This window comes from Canis lupus, chromosome 10, assembly GCF_011100685.1.
Source record: "Canis lupus familiaris isolate Mischka breed German Shepherd chromosome 10, alternate assembly UU_Cfam_GSD_1.0, whole genome shotgun sequence".
Classification (NCBI taxonomy): domain Eukaryota; kingdom Metazoa; phylum Chordata; class Mammalia; order Carnivora; family Canidae; genus Canis; species Canis lupus.
In genome coordinates this window covers 36,540,455-36,562,999 of record NC_049231.1, presented here as the reverse complement: position 1 = coordinate 36,562,999, position 22,545 = coordinate 36,540,455, and the positions used below count along the sequence as shown (strand labels likewise).

The following is a 22,545-nucleotide window of genomic DNA, read 5'->3' as shown; positions in this document are numbered from 1 at the left end:
TTGCATCTCTTGTGCTTTAAATTAGACATGCTTGTTTTGATACTGACACAGTACAGCCTACAAAAGAAAGAAACTTTTCTAATATAGCGTTTTTATTTCACTCTTAAAAATAACAGCACTGAGACCCTTCCAGATGTTTGTGCTGGGAGATTCAATTCTAGGACTTCCCTGCCAAGAGCCCACAGAAATTTCCCTTCAGTCTTCCAGGGAAGTTATTCTATATTGCTATCTAATTCCATGAGCAAATTCCCTGTAACTTTTTTTTTTTTAATTTTATTTATTTATTCATGGGAAACACAGAGAGAGAGGCAGAGGCACAGGCAGAGGGAGGAGCAGGCTCCATGCAGGGATCCCAACGTGGGACTCGATCCGGGGTCTCCAGGATCGCGCCCTGGGCTGAAGGCGGCGCTAAACCGCTGAGCCACCCGGGCTGCCCCTCCCTGTAACTTTTTAATTAGCATAAAATTCACAGGAGAAACAATTAATGAATATTTGTGAATTATTTCATGAACACAAAGATAAAGAACGGAACATAAACAACTTGGCATTAACTCTTTTTAAACTGACACAGAAGAACCGGACTGATCTGAACATGACACAGCAGCCAGGACTTGGGAGGGCCTCTGGTATTTCGTCACAGCCTGGCTGGGAGGAGGGCTGGAGCTCATTAAGAAAACGCCTGAGTACAAAGGCCTACATCGCAGTTCCGTGCTTCCTGGAACTTGGGCGGACAGAGCTGTAGCTACTTTCTCCTTTGACTGACAGCCATCCCCAGCTGTCCAGGAAGAATTTGCAGTCTGAATTTTGCATCGCCTGTGCAATAACAGAAGTGCAGCTTTGTGCTGACTGAGCAGTAACATTTTATCTGGAGCACTACTCTGATTTCTGACACTAATGGCCTTAAACAAAATGGAGGATTTTAAATTTGATGGAACAACACGCCTACCTGTCGCTTATGTGGAGGGGATTTTACAACCCACACCTACCTGTGACATCTGGGACCAGATCTGGAATTTCCAAGCCAAGTCTGATGATCTGCTTATTGCCACCTATCCTAAAGCAGGTAGGTGAAAGGGGAGGGGGAAGGTGGGGAAGAGAATTAGGAAGGTGAGTAATGAAAATACACTAATAATGAAATGAAGAAACTGATCTGGGTTGGAAGATTGTTTACTGGACAGAGTGATATGGCTAAGACAAATCACTTGTGGAAACTGAAACTAGAGAAAAAAAATATTAAAATGACATGTGAAGGGCAGCCGGGGTGGCTCAGCTGTTTAGTGCCTGCCTTCTGCCAGGGCACAATCCTGGAGACCCAGGATTGAGTCCCACATCGGGCTCCCTGCAGGGAGTCTGCTTCTGTCTCTGCCTATTCTCTGCCCACCCCCCTCTGTCTCTCAGGAATAAATAAATAAAATCTTTAAAAATAAATAAAACAAAATAAAATGACATGTGAAATTTTAAGAATTTAATTCTTCCTGTGATGTACATATTTTTTTACTTCCCCAGGAGAGAGTGACTCAAACAGCCAAGAACTAACCAGCTAGATTTGTTGATTTGTTTGTTCCCGATGCAGGCTGTTATTGCAGATCCTGTAAAAAAATAGCTTTGTGTGTGTAAGCTAAAAAGGGGATCCCAAGACCAACTTGGGGAACAATTAGGAGAGCTTTGGTCCTGCAAAGCTGATTTCACTTCAGCAGCCTCCAGAAGCCCCCAAAGACCCCTCAGGGTTTGAAAACTACTTTTTTGATTTCCATCTTCCCTTGGGGTATGTTGTGAACCTACTTCCTTATTTCAATAATCAGTTTAACGAAAGTTGCTATAGAAGTCAGACTTCTTGACTCGTATTATATTAACACAATACATAAATTAAAAATGTTTTCTGAGTTGCACTATAAATCTAGCTTTAAAATTCAGAGAGATGTTCTAACAAATATGATCACATTTAAAGAAATGTAGTATACTAAATGTCTATGCATCTTCATCTTACACGTGGAATAAGGAACAACATGGACTCAGGAGATAGTGGACTTAATACAAAATGAAGGGGATGTTGACAAAAGTCAAAGAGCACCTATTCATGTACGAATTCCTTTCATTGAATGGATAATCCCATCCATTGGATCTGGTGAGTATGGAATAACCACGCTTGACTAAATACACACCTGGGGTTTTTACTATCACATAGCCCTCTCAAAATCCTAGGCATTCAAGCTGAAAAAAGTTATAGAAAAGATATAAGAATTGATACAACCACTTCAAAAAAAAAAACTAGAAAAAAAATTCTAGGCATTCAAATAATTAGTAATGGATTCTGTGACTGCATTTTTTTAACTATGTTTGGTCATTGCTGTACTCCAGACGTCTTCTAGTGTAATTACTACTTATATAAAAGTACATTAAGTTTTCATTCTCTATTAGAAATTAATTTTAGGGGGATCCCTGGGTGGCGCAGCGGTTTGGCGCCTGCCTTTGGCCCAGGGCGTGATCCTGGAGACCCGGGATCGAATCCCACGTGGGGCTCCCGGTGCATGGAGCCTGCTTCTCCCTCTGCCTATGTCTCTGCCTCTCTCTCTCTCTGTGTGACTATCATAAATAAATAAATAAAATAAAATAAATAAATTAATTTTAGGGGCACCTGGGTGGCTTAGTGGTTGAGTGGCTGCCTTCAACTTAGGTCGTGATCCCGGGGTCCTGGGTTTTAGTCCCACATTGGGCTCCCCACAGGGAACTTCCTTCTCCCTCTGCCTGTGTCCCTGCCTCTGTGTGTGTGTGTGTGTGTGTGTGTGTGTGTGTCTCATGAATAAACAAATAAAATCTTTAAAAAAAGAAATTAATTTTATTCCACAAGGATAAGCCCAAGTAAGATAATTTCATAGTAGAAGGGTTTGAATTTTTTAGGTTCTAAATTATTTATTTTCTTATTTGTTATGTTTAAAAACTATTCTAGCTAAAAAGGAAAGTCATTCTTAGGCTAGATATAGTCTTGCAGATCAAAAAACTACAGTCACAGTTCTCTCACAGGTGACTTGAATTGTTCAATTGTTCCTAAAGTAGTGATAATGGAAACAACAAGATTTTGAAGCAAAAAGAAAAAAATAATGAGAAGTAATCAAAAATCGATTTTATAGGTTTGGAAAGAGCTAATGAAATGCCCTCACCACGGACCCTGAAAACACATCTTCCCATCCATTTGCTGCCACCATCCTTCATAGAAAAAAACTGCAAGGTAAAAAGCAAAAGGGGGCAGCCCTGGTGGCTCAGCAGTTTAGTGCCGCCTTTGGCCTAGGGCGTGATCCTGGAGACCCAGGATCGAGTCCCATGTCAGGCTCCCTGCATGGAGTCTGCTTCTCTCTCTGCCTCTCTCTCTCTCTGTGTGTGTCTCTCATGAATGAATAGATAAAATCTTAAAAAAAAAAAAAAAAAGGCAAAAAGAATTTACAGTTTACTCCTTAGAACAACCCTAGAGTGGTCTTCAGCTTCCTCTTAAAACATGTCTCTTGTTAGGGCACCTAGATGGCTCAGTTGGTTAAGCATCTGAGTCTTGGTTTCAGCTCAGGTCATGATCTCAGCATGGTTAAGATCAAGCCCCGTGTCTCACTCCACACTCTGCATGGAGTCTCCTTGAGATTCTCTCCCTCTCCCTCTGCCTCTTGCCCCACTTGTACTCTCTCTCTCTCTCTAAAAGAAACAAATTTAAAAATCTTAAAAAAAAAAAAAACAAAACCTCTTCGCTTGTTAACGAAAAGAGAGTCCAGGCAGCCCAGGTGACTCAGCGGTTTAGCACCACCTTCAGCCCAGGGCGTGATCCTGGGGATCCAGGATAGAGTCCCACGTCAGGCTCCCTGCGTGGAGTCTGCCTGTGTCTCTGCCTCTCTCTCTCTCTCTGATCTCTCTGTCTCTCATGAATAAATAAATAAAACTTTTAAAAAAAAAGAAAGAAAAGAGAGTCTATCTTTCACGATAATCAATAGGCAAACTGATCTGAATCCTTTTCAAATCACACAAAAACCAGTATCACAAGAATGCAGCATCAGAAAATCTCATCTGTATGGAATGTATCCACTTGAACATAATTTGTTGGACAATAAGTACATATAAGTCTAATCCCATTTTTGCTTCTTTCCCTCTTTCTGCCATTCCTAGATAATCTATGTGGCAAGAAATCCAAAGGACAATATGGTGTCTTATTACCATTTCCAAAGAATGAATAAATCTCTTCCTGCTCCAGGAACCTGGGAAGAGTATTTTGAGAATTTTCTGGCTGGGAAAGGTAAGAGAATTAATCTTTATTTCCTTCCTTTCTCAAAATCCTCAAACATTCCAAAAGGAAAGAATCATTTCCTTATTATGCTGGGGGTCTGCCTGCTTTACTGTGAAGAAATCATCAGTGTGATACTCTCCCTCTCTTTAGGAACTCTCCTTTCAGTGGAGTATCTGTTTGGGGGCTTCTATGATTCATTACCCCGTTTTTCATTCCTCCTTGCAGTATGCTGGGGTTCTTGGTATGACCACGTGAAAGGATGGTGGAAAGCCAAAGACCAACACCGCATTCTCTACCTCTTCTATGAGGACCTGAAGAAGGTGAGGGGCAATACCACCTAATGTGTTCTCATTGGACCATAAGACATTTAGGTCATAATGCATGTATCCCACTGGGGACCCACAGATTTGAAACAAGGAATAGAAAACGCTACATTTCATTGGTTACTGCTGTCCATGCATCAAAGCCCACATGGTATGTCATGAGTTTATGTATCACATAGTTTCATCTTCAACCTCTTGGTGCTCTGGAGAATGGTACATCTTTTCCATACAGGCAAAATATGAGTGTTACCTTTCCCACATCGGACTCCTTGCGAGGAGCCTGCTTCTCCCTCTGCCTGTGTCTCTGACTGTCTCTGCATCTCACATTAATAAATAAGTAAAATCTTTTTTAAAAAAAAGAAAGAGAGAGAGAAAGAGAGAAAAAGAAAGAAAGAGAGAGAGAGAAGAAAGAAAGAAAGAAAGAAAGAAAGAAAGAAAGAAAGAAAGAAAGAAAGAAAGAAAGAAAGAAGAAATATTATAGCAGGGGATAGTATGCTGTAAGGCAGGAGTTTCCCTTCCATGAGTAGGTATGACAAACTGAGGAATCCATAGAAGGAAAGGTGCTATTAAACTCAAAATAGGAGATAATGTTTGTTAGATTACTCCTTTCTGCCCCTGGACGCTGCCGAGTAAGCATCGTGAAAGTCTCTCCTCCCACCGCCGTCATGTCTAAGTCAGAGTCTTCCAAAGAGCCTGAGCAGCTGTGGAAGCTCTTCATTGGAGGTTTGAACTTTGAAACAACTGATGAGGGTCTGAGGAGCCATTTTGAACAATGGGGAATGCTTACGGACTGTGTGGTAATGAGAGATCCAAGATCAAGTACTCCAGAGGCTTTGGGTTTGTCACATATGCCACCATAGAGGAGGTGGATGCAGCTATGAATGCAAGGCCACACAAGGTGGATGGAAGAGTTGTGGAACCAAAGAAGGCTGTCTCAAGAGAAGATTCTCAAAGACCTGATGCCCACTTAACTGTGAAAAAGATTTTTGTTGGCATTAAAGAAGACACTGAAGAACATCATCTAAGAGATTATTTTGAACAGTATGGGAAAATTGAGGTGATTGAGATCATGACTGACCAAGGAAGTGGCAAAAAGAGAGTTTTTGCTTTTGTGACATTTGATGACCATGACTCTGTAGGCAAGATTGTCATTCAAAAATACCATACTGTGAATGGCCACAACTGTGAAGTAAGGAAAGCCCTATCAAAGCAAGAGATGGCCAGTGCTTCATCCAGCCAAAGAGGCTGAAGTGGTTCTGGAAACTTTGGTGATGGTCATGGAGGTGGTTTTGGTGGGAATGACAACTTTGGTCATGGAGGGAACTTCAGTGGTTGAGGTAGCTTTGGTGGCAGTCGAGGTGGTGGTGGATACAGTAGCAGTGGGGATGGCTATAACAGATTTGGTAATGATGGAAGCAACTTTGGAGGTAATGGAAGCTATAATGATTTTGGCAATTACAACAATCAACCCTCAAATTTTGGACCCATGAAAGGAGGAAATTTTGGAGACAGAAGCTCTGTACTATTCTCCAGAGCACCAAGAGGTTGGAGATGAAGCTCTGGCCCCTATGGTGGTGGAGGCCAGTACTTTGCCAAACCATGAAACCAAGGTGGCTATGGTGGTTCCAGCAGCAGCAGCTATGGCAGTGGCAGAAGGTTTTAATTACTGCCAGGAAACAAAGCTTAGCAGGAGAGGAGAGCCAGAGAAGTGACAGGGAAGCTACAGGTTACAACAGATTTGTGAACTCAGCCAAGCACAGTGGTGGCAGGGCCTAGCTGCTACAAAGAAGACATGTTTTAGACAATACTCATGTGTATGGGCAAAAAACTCAAGGACTGTATTTGTGACTAATTGTATAACAGGTTATTTTAGTTTCTGTTCTGTGGAAAGTGTAAAGCATTCCAACAAAGGGTTTTAGTGTAGATTTTCTTTTTTTTTTTTTTTTGCACCCATGCTGTTGATTGCTAAATGTAATAGTCTGATCATGACGCTGAATAAATGTGTCTTTTTTAAAATAAATAAATAAATAAATTCAGAATAGGAAAACTCCATGTAGGTGATAATTGTCTACCATATGTAGACATATGGCAAAGTAAGGATATGTCATCAGAAATGACACCCTTTTACTGGAGTACATCCTAATGTATTGTGAATGCTAGAAAGAAACTTTATTGCACAGGTAGTCTAACCTCAGAGTCCCTAGATCCCTTTTAAATATTTCTGTGATCATGTTCTGGAATGTCCCCTGACTAGTTACTCAAAGCTCAATATTCTCATCACTCTTGCTGATTCCCAGTCTATGTGAGGCCAATTAAATTAAGCACTACTTTTGACATCCAAGCTTTTAAAGCAGAATACACAGTTTTCAGGCTAAACTTTTCCACTTTCCCTCTCCTACGACTCCTCCTGGAGATAGGGATTTCCCATAGTGACAGCTCCCTAGGGTTGTGTGTCCCTCTGATGAGGAAACATTGGAACTGAGCTCCTCAGTTCCTGGACATGCTAGGTAGTAGACTTACTAGCCATGGGTGCCTCTTGCGTATCTCATGGGTGCAAAATAGCCATCTCTCATTCTCTTGCTGCTACTTATTGCCACCACTAAAAAGGTCTGGGACATTTTTATCAATGTCAGAATAGAAGACAGGCTTAAATCGTCTGCCCCATGCTCCAATGTCTTTGTTGTTATCATCAGTCTATGGACTCTCTCTCTTAAACATTTGGCTGAACGAGAACCCTCTCATAACTGACTTGTGTGAGACATTTGGGCATAACTCTCAGTGAAACATTCTCCATGCACTGCATGTCATTATATGGTGAATTTTTCATGAATACTATTCAGTTTTTGCTTCTATGTTAGAGCAAGAAAAGTTTAGTAATTCCAGCTACTAAAAAATAGAACAATATGAGCCATCATGTTAAAATAAGTTATTTCTGGATAGCTGAGTATTTGTGAGATAAGATTGTTTTTAAGGTTTTATTTATTTATTTATTTATTTGAGACAGAGACAGAGTGCATGAGAGCAGGAGGAAGAAGGATAAAAATCTCAAGACTGCACTGAGTGTGGAGCACAACACAAGGCTCAATCTCACAACCCTGAGATCATAACCTGAGCCAAAATCAAGAGTTGAATGCTTAACTGAATGAACCAATCAGGCACCCCTAAGATTTTTTGTTTTATTTTAACTCATGACATGTGACTGATTACTGTTATTAATTCATTTCAATATTCTTTTTAAACCAATTATCTTACACCAAATCTTCACTTTTCTTTTGACTCTCATCATAGAATACAAAGCATGAAATTCAGAAGGTGGCAGAGTTTATTGGAAAAAACCTAGATGATGAAATCCTAGATAAAATTGTCCATCACACTTCATTTGATGTTATGAAGGAGAATCCAATGTCAAACTATTCATCAGTTCCTGCTAAAATCATGAACCACTCTGTGTCTCCATTCATGAGAAAAGGTTTTTATATTTTCTTTTGGTCATAATCTTTAAAGAATCATCCAGTCTTTAACAGCCTTGAGTGAGTTTTCTGTGGCTAAGAAAAATAAGATCTATAACAAATGATTCTGGGAAAAAAAGTATTTAGCAAATCAGGAATGAAATGAAAACAATGTTTAGACTATTGAAGAGTGAGGTGCGGTCAAACTCCTTATGCCCCCTTTCCAGAGATCTGGCTGATAAGGTGAAAAAACGCAGAATTAAATCAGATAGAGCAAAGAATCCATTTTATAACAGACTTATAAGGGCTTTATGCTATTGGTTGGATTTATTCATTCAAAAATACTTATTGAGTGGCTACAATGAGTCAGGCTCTATTCTAGATAATGTTCAGTTAACAGTAAACAAACAAATTTCTTCCCTTGTGAACATTATATTCTAGCCACAAACAAAATAAACAAGAATACTCAGAATAATATATGATGGTAAGCCCTATGGGAAAAAAAACAATCTGCAGAAAGGTTACAGGGATTGCAACTGGAGAATTTGGTGGATCTTTTTTGGTTTTCTTCCTCAAAACTGTACCTTGAGTTTTTCCACATGCAAGCCTTTCTCAGTGGGCCTGTAGATAAAAACTATAGGCATAAGTACCTACCACAATTTGATGTGCAAAGAGGCAGGAGGAAAAAAACAAGAAATTCCCCAGGCCTGCTGTTTTAATTTTGGTAGTTTCATTTCCCCCATTAATGTGACTCAGCAGGTAATGGGATATCCTTGTCCCACAAATCAGATAAGAAATTATTCTAAACTTTCAGAATGAAATTGACAGGTTAGCAGCAGAAATAATTTGTCTAATATTGCCCCCTTGGAAGATAGAGTATACACACAGAAACAGGAGAATAGAGAAATGCAAGCTGACTCTCTCCCACATAACTGTTTCAGGGATAGTTGGAGACTGGAAGAATCACTTTACCGTGGCTCAGAATGAAAGATTTAATGAAGACTACAAGAAGAAAATGGCTGATACCAATCTAACTTTTCACTTCCAATTCTCATAAAAAAGAAAAGAACCAACATTTTTTTAGTTTGTTACTTAATTTACTGGTAATAACCAATAAAACTTTATTACCCACATGATACTAAATTCAGATTCTCAGACTAGCTGTGTATTATATTTGCTCTTGCTCACTCTAAAAAAAATAGGAATAAAGCTAGCAGAGATTGAGCACAAGGTAGAAAGTGGAAGCATGATAGCATGTGGAGGAAGAAGGTTCAATAATTACTAATTACAATCATGGCATCATCGCTGATTATCATAATATTTATGTTTTCGACAGGTCATGTGTTTGTTGACATACTAGAAATGTCTCATTCCTTGTGTAAGAAAACACTAAAGCTTTCAAAGTAAGCATTGGTTCAGGCTAATTTTTCAATGCAGCACTAAAATATGTAGATAGTGACTATCTCTCCCAGAAATTTCTTGGTAGTCAAGTAACCATCAAGTGACTGTTTCCTCATAAAACTTTCTGATTCACTTCAGTGTTCCTCCTATAATACATCTATGCCTATCTCTTACCACATCATATATACTTAACTCTTTTTCTCACCCCAGTTAATGCCGATTGAGTCTTGGAGTCACATCTTGACTCTTTACGTCTATGGAGTCTTGTTCGTGTAGCCACCCTTCTGGCTCAGAAACATGTAACCTCTTGCCCATACTAGTATAAGCTTCATAACTCGTTTCTCTGTCTCTCACACATCTACCAGGGTTACTTTCCTAAAACAAAATTTCATTATATTTCTCTTTAGCTCTAAATCCTATGTTTTTTTAGCCATCAATTCAAAGGGAGCTATAATGATATGATATGGTAGATCTCACCTTCCAAAACACTTTTCTAGCTTAATTTCACCTTCTAAACCACTTCCATACTTCAGCAAATAAGTCTACTCACTGAGTCCTAATCACATCTTGCAGGTTCCTATCCTACTAGTTTTATTTTTACCATGCCTCCATCTGAAATTTCCTTTCCTTTCTTTCTACCTATCCAAAATATATAACATGCTTCAATAACCAGTGCAAGTAGTTCATTATCCTGAAGATAGCATTTGCTTTTCTGAAGTCCTCTACACTTGGTATAATTCATTTGTCATTAAAATTAAAGTATATTGTATCTCTTGTATGTATATATTCTCTTAAAAGACAATTAAAATTTTTAAATTTATTAAAATTTTTGTTTTTTTCTCCATGATAGAAACATTGCTATATATTTCATTGCACATCAAACAAAATATGACAAGCACAAAAATAAGTAACTGAAAGAATATATCAGTCAAGGAAATTCTAAAAGCTAACTTTTTATATTTTAAGTAGTCCCTATAATAGCTATCGTCTATAGCTTTTGTCCAATATACTAGCTACTAGCCTCATGTGGCTTTTAAATTAACTAAAACTAAATAAAATTAAATTACTCATATTCAGTAAAGTTCAAGTGCTCAGTAGCAACACATGCCTAGTAGCTATCACTTGGACATTATAAAACACTTCTATCCTCAGAGAAAATTCTATTGAATAAGACATTTTATTTTTACAATCCTTTGAATGTGGCATTATTAGAAAACTAAATCCCAATTAGAAAACTAAAACTAAAGTCTAGAGATATTAGTTAAGTTACTCAAATAAGAAATACTAACGTTTAAGTTCAAACACAGCTCCAATGGTTCCAAAACCTGAATAGAGTCTCCCTTCCTGTTCCTGCCACAGACTCATCACAGATGCATCATGATCCCGTCTAACTAAAGGCTACCCAACCCAGATTCCAACCCAAAAACAACCAGACTGGCATCAAACTGTCCATCATCCCCCATGATCAAGGGAAGCTTAACAATAGTCAACTGAATAACTGAAGCATTCCCACTGTCTACATGCTCTGAAGTAGACAGAGCCCTAAGCCAACAATAGCCTCCCACTTGACATCCACAGCAGATGTCCAGTCTAAAATTTGTCCCTTATACCTTTATATCTCTTAGGTTTCTCATGAAACTGGGCATAATTTCTGCAGGCCCTTATCTGAATTCAGTGCCTTCTGTGGCTGTGTTCAGTTCTCCCCCGCATACTATCACTCCCCCAAGACACCAAAATCCACGCCCTGCCCTGTTGCCTCACACAGACAGCTCAGACCTGTTGCTGTGCCTCAGCACAGACAGCTTGTGCTCAGTCCATGGCCCTTGGACTTTTGACATTGCACTCAAGGTGCTACCTCTTACTTTCCTCCAAATCACCTATATATTCTTGGCAGGCAAAATCAATCTGTATATTTTGGTTACCTAGACCTAGCCCCAAACAGAACTCAAACTGGCCTTAACTTGGCTTCTCCCCTTTCAAAACTAGTGATTAGCACATTATGTTATAGATCTAGTCAACACTATTTCCATTTTAGCAGAAAATTACGATAATGCATCTAGGTTTTGTAATCCTACCAATACAGAGTACACATTCTGTGTGTGTGTGTGTGTGTGTGTGTGTGGTTTTTTTAAGAGAAGAAAAAGGAGGGACAGGGGAAAAGCAAGAGAAAGAATCTTAGGTGGGCTCCATGCCCAATGCAGAGCCCAGCATGGGGCTTGATCTCACAACCCTGAAATCATGACTTGAGCATAACCAGGCACTCCACACATTCTGTATTTTATCATACATGTGCAATAACCTTTGACTCCTGTGGAGGAAGTTTAGGTTTGAACTCAAGAAAATATTAGAGAAAATCAAACTGCATGTATAGAGATGTAAGAAGTGAAACAGCTCAAAAAAATCAGTATTATAATTCTATGTAAAACATTAAAAAGAACACATATTCTTAGCAACAGTAAGAGATAATTTGGTGGGGCAGCCCCGGTGGCGCAGGGGTTTAGCGCTGGCTGCAGCCCAGGGCCTGATCCTGGAGACTCTGGATCGAGTCCCACGTCAGGTTCCCAGCATGGAGCCTGCTTCTCCCTCTGCCTGTGCCTCTGCCTCTCTCTCTCTCTGGCTCTGTCTCTATGAATTAATTAATTAATTAATTAATTAATAAAATCTTAAAAAAAAAATTTGGTGGGAATGAATCCTATTGCTACCTGGCTCCTGTCTATTAGTAAAGTACCAATAGAAACACAATTTAAAAATAAGTACATTTCAGCAGACCGTGGGTGGCTCAGTCAGTTAAGCATCCAACTCTTGATCTCAGCCCAGCAGGGAACCCTCTTAAAAATAATAATAATGAGGGGATCCCTGGGTGGCTCAGCGGTTTAGCGCCTGCCTTTGGCCCAGGGTGCGATCCTGGAGTCCCGGGATCGAGTCCCACATCAGGCTCCCAGCATGGAGCCTGCTTCTCCCTCTGCCTGTGTCTCTGCCTCTCTCTCTCTCTCTCTCTCTCTCTCTATGTCTATCATAAATAAACAAATTTTTAAAAATAATAATAATAACAATAATAATAATAATAATAATAATAATAAAAGGAAAGAAAGAAGAAAGAAAGAAAGAAAGAAAAAAAGAAAGAAAGAAAGAAAGAAAAAAGCATTTCACACCAATTCAAACTTAAATCCTGTGTTAGAGAAATAAAAACTCACCCTGGGATTAAAAACACCACAATAAAATAGTAAATTAGAAAGTAAATGGTTTCTATCTCTCCAGACTCAAAGAACTAATGATAAAGGTAATATACTTTGAAAGCCAGATTGAAGGATGCTGAGAACAACCTACCACAGCATCAGAGAGGTTACATTATGAAAGATACCAAGGTAAGCAAGAGGTTACAAGTCCTTAATTAAAAAAAAAAAAAAAAGACAAACCACTTTAACTGAGAAACAAGGCAGAGAAGTCTTATTCCCAGAAAAAGCGTGAGAGATCCCCAGAATTTTTAACTAGACTGATTGATAGAGACCTTCCCTTATACAGAGTAAATCTATAATAACTAGGAGAAGTGACAGTTTTTACAGATACCTAAATCTCAACATGAGATCATAAGGCATAAAAAAAAATAAAGAAACATGGCCAATCAAAGAAACACAATAAATCTCCAGAAGTAAGTCCTAAAAAAACCAGATATCTATGAATTACTGGTCAAAGAACTCAAAATAACCATCTTAAAGATGATCAATGAGCTAAAACACACACACACACACACACACACACACACACACAGCCAACTAAATGAAGTCAGGAAAACATGGCATGAATAAAATAAGAATATTAACAAAGATATAGAAACTATTAGTTTTTTTTAAAAAAAAAACGATTAAAAAGAACTTAAACAGAAGAAATAATCAGTGAACTTAACAAAAATGAGTCAGAAGAGCAAAAAGAAAAAAGTATGAAGAAAAGCAAAAAAAGCTTAAGGGATTCATGAGAGATATTCAAGAACAATATAAAAGTCTCAGAAGAGGGATCCCTGGGTGGCTCAGCGGTTTGGCGCCTGCCTTTGGCCCAGGGCACGATCCTGGAGACCTAGGATCCAATCCCACGTCGGGCTCCCGGTGCATGGAGCCTGCTTCTCCCTCTGCTTCTCTTTATCTCCCTCTCCCTCTCTCTCTCTCTATCATAAAAAAAAAAAAAAAAACATCCTAAAATTATTAAAAAAAAAAAAAGAAGAAGAAGAAGAAGTCTCAGAAGAATAGAAAGAAAAAAAAAAAAAAAGGAGAGAGGTTATTTGAAAAAAAGAACAGCTGAAAACTTCCCAAATCTTAGGAGAGTAATAAAAAGACAAATTCAAGGGAAGCCCTGGTGGCGCAGCGGTTTAGCGCCGCCTGCAGCCCCGGTGTGATCCTGGAGACCTGGGATTGAGTCCCGCATCAGGCTCCTTGCATGGAGCCTACTTCTCCCTCTGCCTGTGTCTCTGCCTCTCTCTCTCTCTCTCTCTCTCTCTCTGTCTCTCATGAATAAATAAATAAAATCTTAAAAAAAAAAAAGACAAATTCAAGAATCTCAACAAATTCTCACTAAAATAAACTCAAAGAGGTATGCCTGGGTGACTCAGTCAGTTAGGCATCCAACTCTTGCTGTCAGCTCAGGTCCTGATCTCATGGGTTGTGAGATCAAGCCCCCATATCAGACTCTGTGCTTAGTGGGGAGTCAGCTTAAGATTCTCTCCTTCTAACCCTCTTACACTGTTGGTGGGAATGTGAAATGGTGCAGCCACTCAGGAAAACTGTGTGGAGGTTCCTCAAAGAGTTAAAAATAGACCTGCCCTATGACCCAGCAATTGCACTGTTGGGGATTTACCCCAAAGATTCAGATGCAATGAAACGCCGGGACACCTGCACCCCGGTGTTTATAGCAGCAATGTCCACAATAGCCAAACTGTGGAAGGAGCCTCGGTGTCCATCAAAAGATGAATGGATAAAGAAGGTGTGGTTTATGTATACAATGGAATATTCCTCAGCCATTAGAAACGACAAATACCCACCATTTGCTTCAACGTGGATGGAACTGGAGGGTATAATGCTGAGTGAAGTAAGTCAATCGGAGAAGGACAGTGTATGTTCTCATTCATTTGGGGAATATAAATAATAGTGAAAGGGAATATAAGGGAAGGGAGAAGAAATGTGTGGGAAATATCAGAAAGGGAGACAGAACATAAAGACTCCTAACTCTGGGAAATGAACTCAGGGGTGGTGGAAGGGGAGGAGGGCGGGGGGTGGGGGTCAATGGGTGACGGGCACTGAGGGGGGCACTTGACGGGATGAGCACTGGGTGTTATTCTGTATGTTGGTAAATTGAACACCAATAAAAAATAAATTTATTTTTAAAAAGAAAGATTCTCTCCCTCTGTCCTTCCACCCACTTGTGCTCTCTCTTTCTAAAAAAATAAATAAATACGTTTTAAAATAAAATAAAATAGACTCAAAGAGATCTACACCACTACAATTATGATCAAGCTATAAAAAGTCACAAAGGGAGAATTTTGACAGTAGAAAGAGAAAAGTGCCTCATTACGTACCAGAAAAAGTATTATAAGACTATCAGGGATTTTCTCAGCAGAAAGCTTGCAGATCCGAAGACAGGGATAATAAACACACACACATACATACACACACACACACACACACACACACACACACATTCAGGTGATATATTTCAGAAAGTCAGAAAATAAAAAACTGCCAACAACAACAACAAAAAAAAAATGTATCTTGCATCTGGGAAGATGGAACAGTAGAAAGCACAAGGAATTTGTTGCCCCCACTGGACAATTGCCCTCGCAAAATGTCTCTAATATAACCATTTTGGAATTCTGGAGTCCATTAAAGACCTGCAACTTAAGGGAAATGGTTGAACTGTAAGTTGCATTAATTTTGGCCTATTTCAGCTCTTGGTACAGTAGCAGCTGCCCCCAGCACCATGACAAGCAACTGTACACATGTTCCTGAAACAAATGCACAGTTTGTTAGGGGAGCCGAAGTGAGCCAAAAAGATCCTCACCTTCAAATATTAGGCATCTGTTGTGACTGATTGTGACCGTTATGACTGATTGCTACTAATGATCAAATTGGAGAAAAGAGGCAGATAGCCTTTGTTACTGCAGCTCCCCTTACTGTTGCAAACCCCTCCTTCTCTAGATAAAGTGGTTTCCATGAGATTTACAGGGCTGGTACCCAGGACGCCTGGGTGGCTCAGCAGTTGAGCGTCTGCCTTCCAGCTCAGGGCATGATCCCGGAGTCCCCAGATGGAGTCCCACATCAGGCTCCTTGCATGGAGCCTGCCTCTCCCTTTGCCTATGTCTCTGCCTCTGTGTGTGTGTGTCTCTCATGAATAAATAAATAAGATCTTTTTTTTATTTAAAAATTAAAAAATAAATAAAAGGCTGGTACCCTTTTTCTCTCTTCATTTTCCTCTTTGTCTCTTTTCAAAACTCAAATCTTAGAGACTGGGACATTCAAAAGTGACTACATATACAGGAAAAATTTTAAAGTGGTCATGTATGTCCAGGGAAAGGCACAGGCTCTGAAAAGACTTGAGAATATCTTAAGTTTACATCTTAGGAAGAATTTTGGCAAAAAGACAGCCTACAACAATTAAAAAAAAAAAAAAAAAAAAAACAATAAAGGCAGCAACAAAAAAAAAATCACACCCTTGGAAAAAGGAAGAATCTAATTGCCAAAGTTTTCACATTATTAGATTCAAATGTCCAGTTTTTAACCAGACAATCAGAAAGCATACAAAGATTCAGGCCACCCAGGTTGCTCAGTGGTTTAAAGCTGCCTCCAGCCCAGGGCCTGATCCTGGAGACCCAAGATCAAGTCCCACGTTGGGCTCCCTGGTAGAGCCTGCTTATCCCTCTGCCTGTCTCTCTGCATCTGTGTGTGTGTGTGTGTGTGTGTGTGTGTGTGTGTGTGTCTCATGAATAAATAAATAGAATCCTTTATTTTTAAAAAAGTAGATTTCTAATGAGAAACTTCAGAGGCCAGAATGATGTGGGTTAATACATTCAAACTGCTAAAAGGGAAAAAAAAAAAAAAAAAACGTCAACCAAGAATCCTATAGCCAGGAAAACCATCCTTCAAAACTGAGGGAGAAGTTAAGGTATTCCCAGAAAAACAAAAGCTGAGGGAGCTTGTCACCATTAGATCTGTTCTGCATGGTGAAATGAAAGGATACTAGATGGTAACTCAGAGTCTTATGAAGAAATAGTTTGCATATTAGACCACAAAATGAGTCCTAATAAATTTAAGGAGACTGAAATCATATCACACATATTTTCTGACTACACTGTATGAAACTAAAAATTCGGGCAGCCTGGGTGGCTCAGCGATTTAGTGCCACCTTCAGCCCAGGGCGTGATCCTGGAGACCTGGGATCAAGTCCCACATCAGGCTCTCTGCATGGAACCTGCTTCTCCCTCTGCCTGTGTCTCTGCCTCTCTCTCTCTCTCTCTCTTTCTCTCTCTCTCTCTCGAATAAATAAAATCTTTAAAAAAAGAAACAGTAAAAAATAAATAAATACATACATACATACATACATAAATATTAAAAAATAAGAAACTAAAAATTCATCACAAGAAAAAACTGGAAAAAAATACAGACACCTGGAAACTAAACAATATGCTACTAAACAGCCAATGGGCTTATGAGGAAATAAAAAAAATACACATAGAGACAAGAGTCAGCAATCAGACAAGAAGAACAAAAAAATAAAAGGCATCCAAATCAGCAAGGAAGAGATTAAACTTTCACTACTCACATAATACTCTATGTAGACATGCTATTCTATGTAGAAAACTTAAAGGACTTCACGCAAAAAATTGCTAGAACTGACACACAAATTTAGCAAAGTCACAGGATACAAAGTCAACATACAGAAATCTATTGCATTCCTATACACCAAATGATGAAGCAACAGAAAGAGAAATCAAGGAATCAATCCCATTTACACCAAAAACTATAAGATACCTAGAAATAAACCTAACCAAAAAAGTAAAATATCTATACTCTGAAAACCGTAGAACACTTACAAAAGAAATTAAAGAGGCCACAGAGAATGGAAAAATATTCCATGCTCACTGGAATAAAAAATATTGTTAAAATGTCCATTCTGCCCCCAAACACTACACATTTAATGCAATCTCTATCACAGTACCACTAGCCCTTTTCACAGACCTAGAACAAACAATCCTAAAATTTGTATGTAACCATGAAAGATCCTGAATAGTCAAAGCAATCTTGAAAAGGAAAAGTCAAAGCTGGAGACATCACATTCTGGACTTCAAGATACATTATGAAGTTGTAGTCATCAAGACAGTATGAACAAAAACAGATATATAGATCAATGGAACAGAACAGAATGACCAGAAATGGACCCAAAACTATCTGGCCAATTAATCTTTGACAAAGCAGGAAAGACTCCAATGGAAAAAAGACAGCCTCTTCAATAAATGATGTTGGGAAACTAGACAACAATATGCAAAAGAATGAAACTGGACCACTTTCTTACACCATACACAAAAACAAATTCAAAATGAATGAAAGACCTAAATGTGAGACAGGAATCCATCAAAATCCCAGAGGAGACCTCAGCCATAGAAACTTCTCACTATACATGTCTCCAGAGGCAAGGGAAACAAAGCAATACTGAACTATTGAGACTTCATGAAGATTAAAAAAAAAAATTTCTGTATAGCAAAGGAAACAATCAACAAAACTAAAAGGCAACTGACAGAATGGGAGAAGATATTTACAAATGACATATCTGATAAAGGTTTAATATCCAAAATCTATAAAGAACTTACCAGGGATGCCTGGGTGGTTCAGCGGTTGAACATAGATGCCAAGATGGCTCAGCAGTTAAGCGTCTGACTTTGGCTCACGGTGTGATCCCAGAGTTCCAGGATTGAGTCCCACATTGGGCTCCCTGCAAGGAGCCTGCTTCTTCCTCTGCCTGTGTCTCTGCCTTCTCTCTGTGTCTCTCATGAATAAATAAATAAAATCCTTTAAAAAAAAAGAACTTACCAACTCAACACCCCTAAAACAAATAATTCAATCGAGAAATGGACAGAAGACATGAATAGACATTTTTCCAAAGAAGACATACAAATGACCAACAGACACATGAAAAGATGCTCAACATCACTCATCCACAGGGAAATACCAACCAAACCACAGTGAGATATCACCTCCAGTCAGGATAGCTAAAATTAACAACACAGGAAACAAAAGATGTTGGCAAGGATGTGGATAAAAAGGAATTCTCTTGCACTTGGGAATGCAAACTAATGAAGCCACTCTGGAAAACAGTACGGAGGTTCCTCAAAAAGTTAGCAATAGAGGTACCTTACAACCCAGCAATGGAACTACTAGGTATTTACCCAAAGGATACAAAAATACTGACTCAAGGGGGTACGTGTACCCTGATGTTTATAGCAGCATTATCAACAATAGCTAAATTATGGAAGGAGCCCAAATGTCCATCAACAGATGAATAGATAAAGAAGAGAGAGAATATTACTCAGTCATCAAGAAGGATGAAATCTTGCCGTTTGCAATGACATAGATGGAGCTAGAGTTTATCATGCTAAGCAAAATAAATCAGAGAAAGACAAATATCATGATTTCCATCATATGTAAAATTTAAGAAATAAAACAGATGAGCATAGGGAAAGATGGGGGAATGAGAGGGAGGTAAACCATAGAGACTCTTAACTATAGAAAAGAAACTGAGGGTTGCCGGAGGAGAGGAGGGATGGACTAAATAGGTAATGAGTATTAAGGAGTACACTTGTGATAAGCACTGGGTATTATATGTAAGTGATGAATCACTAAATTCTATCCCTGAAACTAGTATTATACTATAGTATAGTATTATAGTATAGTACTATAGTATAGCATAGTATTATACTATACATTAAGTAACTAAAACTTAAATAAAAACTGAAGCATCTGGACCACCTGGGTGATTGGTCCATTAAACATCTGCCTTTGGCTCAGGTCATGATCCTCGGGTCATGAGATCGAGCCCCATGTCTACCTCCCTGCTTAGTGGGGACTCTGCTTCTCCCTTTCCTCTGCCCCTTTCCCTGCCCCTTCTCTCTGTCTCTCACTGTCTCTTTCTCTCTCTCTCAAATAAATAATAAAATCTTAAAATTTAAAAAAAGGACACTCTTTACATTGCTTTAAAAAATGAATAAAGGACCTAAATGTGAGACAAAAAATATCTATAAAATTCTCAGAAGAGAACAGAGAGGAAAAGCTTCATGAAATTGAATTAGGAATGATTTCCTCGTTATGTACCAAAACTGGAGCAATAAAAGGAAAATAGACAAATGGGACTACAACAAACTTAGAAATTTCTGCTCATCAAAGAATATTATCAACAGAGTGAAAAGACAACTTCTGGAATAGGTGAAAATATTTGCAAATCATCTAGAAATCACACAAGAAATTGATACTTGGAATTCATGGAAAACTCCTAAAACTCAAAAACAAAAAAGAAAATGACCTGATTTTTAACATGAGCAAAGGACTTGAATAGGTGTTTCTACAAATGGACAATTAGCACACAAATAAATACATAAATGCAAATCAAAACCTAAATGAGATATCACTATTTTCATTAGGCTGGTTATTATTTTAAAAAATAAATATTGGTGATGATAAATAAAAAAAATTTATTCATGAGAGACACAGAAAGACATTACTTTCTCTCTCTCTATATATATATGTCTATCATAAATAAATAATCTTTTTTTTTTTAAATTATTTATGATAGTCACAGAGAGAGAGAGAGAGGCTGAGACATAGGCAGAAGGAGAAGCAGGCTCCATGCACCGGGAGCCCGACGTGGGATTCAATCCCGGGTCTCCAGGATCGCGCCCTGGGCCAAAGGCAGGCGCCAGACCGTTGTGCCACCCAGGGATCCCAATAAATAATCTTTTTTAAAAAAAATAATAATAATAAAATTATGAGTGATAATTATTTTGAACCTAGAATTCTTTGTGAAAGTAACCTAAAGACGTTTTTGAGGGAACAAGCATTCCTATTTCTACACTGTCTTTGTGGAAAATTATTTAAGTATGTAGGCTAAAAAATTTTAAAAAGAAATTAAGAAGAAACAAAGAAGTTAAAAGAAAAATAAAGTCATAATATTCAAGAAACAATGAAACTAACCCAGAAGTTTTGTGAGAAGAAAACACAAGAAGAGCAACAAGCTTAGGAAATAATCAGTTTAAGATAAAACAAAAAGTCAAAAGACTTCCGTCGGAGATCCGGACAATGCTCTGGGGGACAGCCTGGGCACAAAAATTATTAAAAGCTCTCCAGCTAATTCTAATGGACAGCCAGAGTTGAAAACTACCAGTCTATACATTTAAACACTGGTTGGGGGGGTGGAGGAGATCCAATATTTACAAAATTATTACTGTGTAGGGACAACTGGGTGGCTCAGCAGTTGAGCATCTGCCTTGGACTCACAGCGTGATCCCGACATCTGGGATCGAGTCCGACTTTGGGCTCCTTGAAGGGACCCTGCTTCTCCCTCTGTCTGTGTCTCTGCCTCTTTCTGTGTCTCTCATGAACAAATAAATAAAATCTTTTTAAAAAATTATTACTGTCTAAATATTGCTCAAAATAGATCCAATCAATAAGTTAGGATATCATTACTTTCCCTACTTGTTTCAGTAATAAAAAATTTCTTCAATGCAGCAAAGTTTGAGAACCGCTGCCATTGACAAAGCAGACTTAATTATGTTTACAGAACAAATGTAAATGTTATCATCTGCATTCATTAGAATTAAATTCAGCTGGTATCAGAGTGTCCCCCAATAAAACAGTGAAATAAACAAGCTAAAAGTTTATTTCCCATTCATGTAAAAGACATTTGTAGAGGAGTCAATACAGAGCCAGTAATAATACACCACAAAATTGTCAGAGACTCAGGTTTACTATTCAACCATTTCTAGAGCACATTGTCAGCCTGAATTCCACTCTGGCCACCAGAACACTGAATAATTGCCCAACTAGAGGTGACCAGTCCAGGGACTGCAGCCACCTTAAGGCCTGCCCAACCACCCAAATCCTAAAGAGGCCAATTTCAACCCCTTTAACTCTTTAAGAATGTAAAACTTATAAAGAAAATATTGGATTTTCAATGAAAATCATAATCTTACTCCCATTCGGTAAAATAAATGCTTATGGAAAAAACTATATCATCTTTTCCTCTGAAATATACCATCCACAAACTAAGGACATAATGTTGGAGACATTTTCCATAGAATGTTATACTTGAAAGAGTTTGTCTAGCAAATACACTGAATCTACCTTACTGTGTTAAATCCTTTTCGCCTTTCACAAAGCCATGATCACAGGAAAATTATCTCTAAAAATCATTTCAGCCCATTATAAGCTATAACATTCAATCCACCTAGGGACACCTGGGTGGCTCAGCGGTTGAGCATCTGCCTTTGGCTCAGGGCTTGATCCTGGAGTCCTGGGATTGAGTCCCGCGTTGGGCTCCCTGAATGGAGCCTGCTTCTCCCTCTGCCTCTCTCTCTCTCTGTGTTTCTCATGAATAAATAAATCTTTAAAAAAAAATTTGATCCACCTATATATCTAAACAATTGCCAAACAAATGCTAAAATTGCTAGCATTTTCCCTTCCATATGATTTTCATCTTGTTTTGGTTTCCCTCTTTTCATCATTCCCAGGTAATACATACGGCAAGAAATTCCAAGGATATTTCAATGCCTTATTAACCATTCCAGAAAAAGAATAAAGCATCACCTGGGAGGAATGTTTTGAAAGTTTTTTTCTGGCAAAAGAAAGGGAATGTATCTGCCTTCTACTGTAAGTCAATTCTCACACACGCCATCAAATATCTTAACAATGTAGAATTCTTCCCTAAAAACTATAAAGGAATTCTACATTCTTGAATGAAAAAAACAAAAACATAAACAATTAGGGTAGTACGTTTTCCACTTCCTTGTGAATTCTACTTTCACTGTGATTCTTGATGAAACTCATGGCCCTGTTTCTCTTCTGTGTCTCTCATGAACAGATGT

The 22,545-nt window shown here is 38.6% G+C and overlaps 1 protein-coding gene, 1 long non-coding RNA gene and 1 pseudogene across 3 annotated transcripts in view; 2 read left to right on the top strand and 1 right to left on the bottom strand.

Moving 5' to 3' along the window:
* Nucleotides 1–22,545, bottom strand: part of LOC111097683 — a 145,868-nt gene that overhangs the window by 72,318 nt on the left and 51,005 nt on the right. The window lies entirely within an intron of this gene.
* SULT1C4 (sulfotransferase family 1C member 4) lies at nt 657–10,260 on the top strand. Its single transcript, XM_038550864.1, has 7 exons — nt 657–1,063; nt 2,000–2,125; nt 3,129–3,226; nt 4,144–4,270; nt 4,487–4,581; nt 7,873–8,053; nt 8,975–10,260. Exons 1-7 carry the CDS (start codon nt 895–897, stop codon nt 9,088–9,090), a joined length of 912 nt encoding a protein of 303 aa, XP_038406792.1. The 5' UTR covers nt 657–894; the 3' UTR covers nt 9,091–10,260.
* Nucleotides 4,743–6,252, top strand: LOC119876726 (annotated as a pseudogene).

Excerpts from the sequence above, each read along its gene's own strand:
- SULT1C4 (XM_038550864.1), top strand. The coding sequence starts at position 895 with ATGGCCTTAAACAAAATGGAGGATTTTAAATTTGATGGAACAACACGC. Across the intron at positions 2,126-3,128 it reads AATCCCATCCATTGGATCTG|GTTTGGAAAGAGCTAATGAA; the intron begins GTGAGTATGGAA and ends TCGATTTTATAG. Across the intron at positions 4,271-4,486 it reads GAATTTTCTGGCTGGGAAAG|TATGCTGGGGTTCTTGGTAT; the intron begins GTAAGAGAATTA and ends TCCTCCTTGCAG.